This window comes from Bactrocera latifrons, unplaced genomic scaffold (genome assembly GCF_001853355.1).
Source record: "Bactrocera latifrons isolate USDA-ARS-PBARC rearing strain unplaced genomic scaffold, ASM185335v1 scaffold_170, whole genome shotgun sequence".
Lineage (NCBI taxonomy): Eukaryota > Metazoa > Arthropoda > Insecta > Diptera > Tephritidae > Bactrocera > Bactrocera latifrons.
The window spans coordinates 559,773-566,761 of NW_017535186.1; the positions used below are offsets into that span (position 1 = coordinate 559,773).

At 31.8% G+C, this 6,989-nt stretch overlaps 1 protein-coding gene across 1 annotated transcript; it reads left to right on the plus strand.

Moving 5' to 3' along the window:
- The first annotated feature begins 2,663 nt into the window (after positions 1-2,663).
- LOC108966851 lies at positions 2,664-3,833 on the plus strand. Its single transcript, XM_018929964.1, has 2 exons — positions 2,664-3,138; positions 3,202-3,833. Exon 1 carries the CDS (start codon positions 2,805-2,807, stop codon positions 3,027-3,029), a length of 225 nt encoding a protein of 74 aa, XP_018785509.1. The 5' UTR covers positions 2,664-2,804; the 3' UTR covers positions 3,030-3,138; positions 3,202-3,833.
- Positions 3,834-6,989: the final 3,156 nt, after the last annotated feature.

Here is a 6,989-nt window from a genome sequence, read left to right on the forward strand (position 1 = left end):
AAATCCAGAATTAATTCACCCAATTGATGAAATCATATGATCGTCTTGTGATTCTAAAAGTTTGTACATACATACATAAAACAAAACATGTTTTAAAAGAGGATTCCTAAGTAGGTGTTATAAAATTATTACCTCACCACTACAGCGTAACGTGTACTTATAACCGTTTACTAGCAAAAACTTTGCAATCAAAAGTGGACACGTAGAAAGCAATTTTATTCATTTATGCCTACAATTTTGCTTGCACAAATCCAGAATTAATTCACCCAATTGATGAAATCATATGATCGTCTTGTGATTCTAAAAGTTTGTACATACATACATACATACGTCTTTTCTGCAAAGAGATTTGTTTCGAAGCATTTTTCCTCGGGATAGGAAACTATAWTAGTAGTAACCGCTTCCTAACCTTTTAGATTTGACTTCGATCGAGATTATAAGTCTCCAGCAAATTCACAACCTTGCTGGTTTTGGTACAAAAAAATGTTTCCAATTTAGTCGCGTAGACATTGCAAAAGACTGGCAAAATTTTTTTTCATATTGTAGGCTCAGAATACGTTTTTCAATTTATGGGGTCTGTGACTTCGTTAAAGCCCAGGTCGAGATATCGAAAACCTCAACCGCCACTAAAAGCACCACTTTGATTACGGCGCAATCAATTGAAAGTACAGGCTTACCAAATTGTAAGTAACATCAAACGGTATCATCAATAGACTTGCGAATCTACACTGTTATCACTCATTATACTACGTATGAAAATCTGGTGAGTCAAGCACCAATATCTGTTTAAATAATATACTATTAAAGAAATGCTACATTGAATTAATACAACACATGCGCCAAWACTAATAAGGCAAGCCGTAAAACGMAGTATTTTATCTGTGGCTACTAATAAAATTTATTTATTTATTTACATCTCTGTTTATTTTTTACTGTTGTTTTTAAAATGGTGCATACTTATCATTACATACGCCCAAGAAGCCTTTGACGTATTCGATGATTGTGATTAAACAAAACACGGTTTACGTTTGCGAATGAAATGGCGATTCATTGCGTATTAAGCGCATTAAATAATTCATTGTAAATTCGTGTAAGTGAACATTGTTCTACATATACATACATACATACATACATACAATGTACTTTGTACCTATGTGAGTGCATATATTTTATGCTCATTGCTTACTAGTTAATGGTTTGCCGTTATATAAATATTTTTAACACAGGATGACGCAAGCTTTCACAATTCTACTTCCTAGTCCACAACCTGGGTGATGAAACTAAAGTGAGGGTGATATTTACAAATAAAATATTTATGGCGTGTGACAGAAGATATTCACGTTTTATGTAATAGATACAATGTTGCTATCGAGTATTACTAGATAATATGTCTATATAAGTATACTTATGTATACTCATTTAAAATAAAGTTAAGTCGTCATTACGCGGTTATATCCACTTGCAAGCCACAAAAAGCACATTGCTTTGTGAAATTTTTAATAAGAATTTTATTAAATAAATAAATTATAATAATGTACGTATGTAAATGTATAGAATTACGTTAATAATCGGCGATCAATTTTGACAATTATGGATTCTGTTGATACCGTAGGCGATCGCCAGGAAGACTTCAGAAAGAAGGTGCCTTTCGGTGGTAAAGATTTTTCTRCTWAAAATWAWAWMAAAWMMAAAAAAAAAAAAAAAAAAAAAATGTTATAAACATAAGTGAACTAGTCCGTAGTAAATTTTTGATTTTTTACAATATGGCGAGTTTAAAAAAAATTATGATTTTTTGTGAAAAAATTTGTAGCATAAAATGGATTAAAATAACGAAAAAAAATTTGTAAAAATATTATTATTCTGGCCATCACCAATATATGTACATCCATATGTATTTAAAAATGTCCTGTGCAAATAAGTAAGTCAATTGGCCCAGCTATGAGTCGATGACTCGAAGTTAAAAAGTTCTTACAAACACGCACATATCTCCGATTGCCGGATTAACTTCAAAATTTCGTGAAATAATTTCAAATATACTTACATACTGTGTACATTTTGTATATGCAATATAATATTAAATTTTTTGAAATTTTTTATTATGTGCCATTTTTGTTTTGTTTTTGATTACTAAAACTAAAAATTATGTTAAAATCAAAGTTCGAGCATCTTCTTATGTTCAATTTAACCATTAGTACATTCTATAGTATTGTAAAGCGCTGGCCACTTTTAGTAGTGCTTCTGAATTAGTGCTTACTTGCGATTTCAAAACTAGAGGTAGTTAAAAATATAGAAAAATAGTTTATAATAGTAATTTTAGTAAACGAAATAAATTGCCTTTGAAAAAAAAAAATTATAATAGTTCAAGTGAATGCTTTTGTTGAAATCACTCGTACGAACACTATATAAAAGTGATATCTCTAGAAACTACAAACTAACACAATAATTCAATAACACCATAAACGTTTATTTGAAATCACAAAAAAACAAAAAAACTGCAAACTACACACACACACTTGCAAACCAAGTGAAAATTGATAAGAGCCAACAGGCCAACAGCTGATCGCTGCTCCAATCATTAGTAAAAACCAACAATAAAACAAAGCGGCAGTTGAGAACTAAGACTTTGGCACTTAAGTGACTGACTATATAAAGATTGTACCAGCTCGGGTATTCAGCAGATTGTCGTGAACATTGAAAGCAAGAAGCAAGAATATTAGCACTCAACTTACTTTAGTTGCACTAAGTAATTTCATTTAGTACAAAAACATATTTAAAGTTAAAAAAAAAAACAAAGTTTTTCGAAAATGTCTGCGAAAAATGTGAATTCACTTGTCGGTGCCACCACACGCTACATCGCCGGCCGAAATGCAATGCAGACAGTTTATTGGCGCACWATGCCCGGAACTGATGGACGAATGGTGAAAATACATAAAAACTGTGAATTCGAYAAAGTACAGAACCTGCCCGAGAAAATTCGCATGCAGTATTACCATAAAAACTTCTGGACCTCAACGGATGGGGCACATTGATCTCGGCCGCAAAAAAACAAAATGAATTTTTAGMCTAGCGAATTTAGTATAAGATGTGCGCTTGTGTTCTTCTATTAGTTATTGATGTCGCAACTCAATTAGTTCATTAGTAAATTATTAACACTGAAATATTTTCGTTTTTATTGATTGCATTGTTTTTCTTTTGGTACAGTTAAAACGGCAAAATGCGCAACTACACACAAACTCAACCATATTGATATATTTAATTGTGTGSGAGCGTGTGTTAGGGCCCGCCCCCGCTTCATGTAAATGCCCATGTGAAACACTTCAATTCATTTAATCGCCAACTAATGAGCAGCAATAACGCCGCCTGCGTGTGCATACACCTTGCACATGCTCATGGTGTGGTTTGGATTGTAGGCCAATGGAAGTCACTACGTTCAAAGTACTTAAGTACATATTCACTCTAATGCCAATTGGCACATATTAATATAAACACTTGCTGTTACAATAATCTCTGCCTTTCACACTGTGTGTACGTGGAACAAWATGTGAGGTCAAGCTGCCACGTATTAATGAAAGATTAAGAAAATAGGTACACTTCAACGCCGGATTAATGCGGTTAAAACCTGCTAATTCTAAACAGAACTATAAAACTCGAGCTCGAGATTGCTGATAGATTTGCACCTTGGTGCACTTAAGCGCAATATGGCTATTCGTAACATAGTAACTTTTTCAAGGGGTTCCTTCCAACTTATACCATTGATATTTACAAATGTGTTTGAGCATAATTTATTTTCCTTACTTTCCTTTAATAAATAAATATGTATGTATTTCTTTTCTCATATTATTTATTATTTACTGAATATAATTCAATTATGATGTTCCTTTTGCTCTCAATTCTCTACTTAATTTTTCTTAACGCTCACACTGGTATTCTCGAATCACCAGTAGATACTAGTCCCAGCTCTATCACAAACACGACATAAAATACTAGGAACCTTGCAGGCACCAAAGCTTGAATGGTTGTCTACAAAAAGCAAAACGGATATAGGTGGTTTCATTGAGAACATCAAAGGGTTTGAGCGCTGCAATGAAACGGGTTACCAATATTATAAGGTCCTCCGATAGTGCATCAAACTGGCGCCTAAAGGGCGAAGTGAGCGGTTCACAGTTCTTCAATGTCACAATACTTACCCTTAGAAATTAGCGATTAGCTTTCAAGAAAGTATTAATGTCGAAGCARAGTTACACTAAATGTTTATGAAGCGAAATATAAAATTTTCCAATTTCAGCCACTTAAGTATTTATTTCTACTGAAAATTATAAATGCATATTAATATTTTATTCAATCTATTATATAGTATGTAATTTACACAGAAATAAATTTTAATCGGCGAAGGCTAATCGTCGATTAATGGGCGTTTTGGAAATGAGCCAAAGTCGTTGACGTGATTGTCACTTCAATAAGAAAAAACACTACAATACACATGTTTCAGGAAAAGAGGAATGAAAACAGTATAACTGCATTTCAAATGACCAAAAGTGAATTGAAAGCAACTTCTATGAAATATTCAAATAAGCAGAACGTGAGAAAATTTATTTAGTAAAACTTTGATCGATTTTTATGGATGAAATGAATATTTATTGCACTGAATGCTAATTCCTTTCTATTTAAAAGTTTGTGAAGGAAACGTGATAGAAATCTATAAATATAACCGTTTCGCAAAAGAACAATCATTATAGTGCATAATATTCGAAGCTATACAATGTTTGTCCGGAAAGTAATAGGAGTAATAGGAGTCGATTAAAAAAAAAAAAAATTATAAAAATATTCGTTACAATTCTTTACAATTTTTCAAAATAGTCACTTTGAATATTGCCTCTTTGTCTCGGGATCATACTCCAAAGATACATGACTCGTCACCCGTGATTGTTATTCAAAAATTGGGCATCACTTTCACACAATACGGACTAACGATATAACGATTTTGAAAAAGGGACCTGCTAAAGTATGAGTATTTGGGATAGGTGGAAATTCAGGTCCCCACGTTGTCTGTCTATCCACGAATGAAGTCGAGTATCAGTATGTGGGTCCAACGCTCTTCGGATGGGGTTTTTTTTGCCTGTAGATGGCTCCGATTGCTGGCTCAATCACGGCAATTCGTCTCTTGGATGCCAATGGCTGGCATACTTACTAGCTAAAACTTCAGTAGCATCGCTTCATATCATTCGGAAACCATTTATTACTCGGTTTGCAGAGAACATATGCACTATGTTTATTGGCCTAGCATATGATTTTTATTTAATATAATGCAAGTATACGCCAGATTTATAATGGGGTGGRTGCGTTCATTTGCAAGTAGACTACACTTATAATTAAAACACAAGCATTTCAGATGATTTTACGAATATTTATTTAGTGGTAGTTTATTATCTTTTTTATATTTTATTATTACATACATAGAGTTGTCATAAATATTTAGTATATGTATATTTATTGTAAGATTAATTTTAGGTAATTTCTTTGAGTGGGTGAAATGTATCTCTTTTCAATATTTTACGTGTTCAGTATATTCATATTTATTTACGTTTTATTTTCAACATTATCTTCTTGTGTCGAATTTATTTAATTGTATTTACTTAAAATTACAGCCTTTATAATTACACTTTATATATATATATGTATATATATTTCTATGAATTTCTTTATCGCTTCATCAGCGCGCCCACTTTTCATGCCACACTTCGTACACGTCTTCTCACTTACCGATTTCCTTGCGCCGGAAATGAATTCGAGAATTCGCATTGTACTACACACATACATACGTACGAGTACTTCGTGCATTTCCTTTCTACTATTTCCGTTACAATTTTGTGCTTTCAAATATCGCACATTCATATGTATCTGTGTATTTGTTTTACCTATGTTGTAAGTATGTACGTGTGACTGTCAAATATTTGTTAGGTTTTGTCACTTGTGTGAGTATTAGTTTATTTAATATATTAATTCTGTTAATTTTGTTAATTTTGTTAATTTCTGACACATTTACCATATTTACTGGAAATATTTGYATGTACTGTATACTTCATCTAAATAAGTTGTATATTTATTTGTAACTGTTTTTCTTGTTTTTGCTTTTTATTTTATTTTTTTCCTTTCGATTTTCATTATTGGATACTTAGTTCAAATGGGTGTAGACGAGTTGAGTTCTGCACTTTCAATGCGCATGCTCCTTGATACTTAGGGACATAGGCATTTTGAGTGAGTGAGTGAGTGTGTGTGTGTGTGTGTGCGTGTGGAGTGTGAAAATCGGGTTCGTTGCAAGTGAAGTCTGCACAGATTGGTTGTACCATTATAATGCACACATATGCAAGTATATATWACTACATATATGTATGTATATGAACATGTGCAGCATTGTACCGTTAGTACTTGTAGATAAATGTGTTTGATTTTTCAAAATTCAATCGCCGCTGTATTATCGTTTCAATTGAAAAATGCGACAAGTACATTTAACATACATATTTTAGAAGTTCATATGCATGCATCTATGTATGTATAGTATGTCATGCATTGTTAATGTTATGAAGACACATTTCATTTTTGTTATTATTTTATATATATTCAGTATATTTATTTGTTTAAATTACAATAATTTCTCACATTTCAACAATCATTTTAATAATGGTATATTCGTATAATACAATACAATACAATATTTGGTTTGCTGCTTCATATTATACAATTTTAATATTCATTGTCTCAATTTTAAAACTATCTCGTCTCAAAAGAGAAAATATATGTACCTCTATATTTATGGCTATGTATATATTTATGTTTGCATGTATATATATTTGTTTTATTACTCTTTTTTATATTTTATTTGCAATAATCGTGTTGGTTTTTATGAGTTGAACTTGATGCCATATTTGTAATTTTTTGATTCGATAAATGTTTCTCACTTATTTTTTTATCGTTAATCAGATAGAACACAG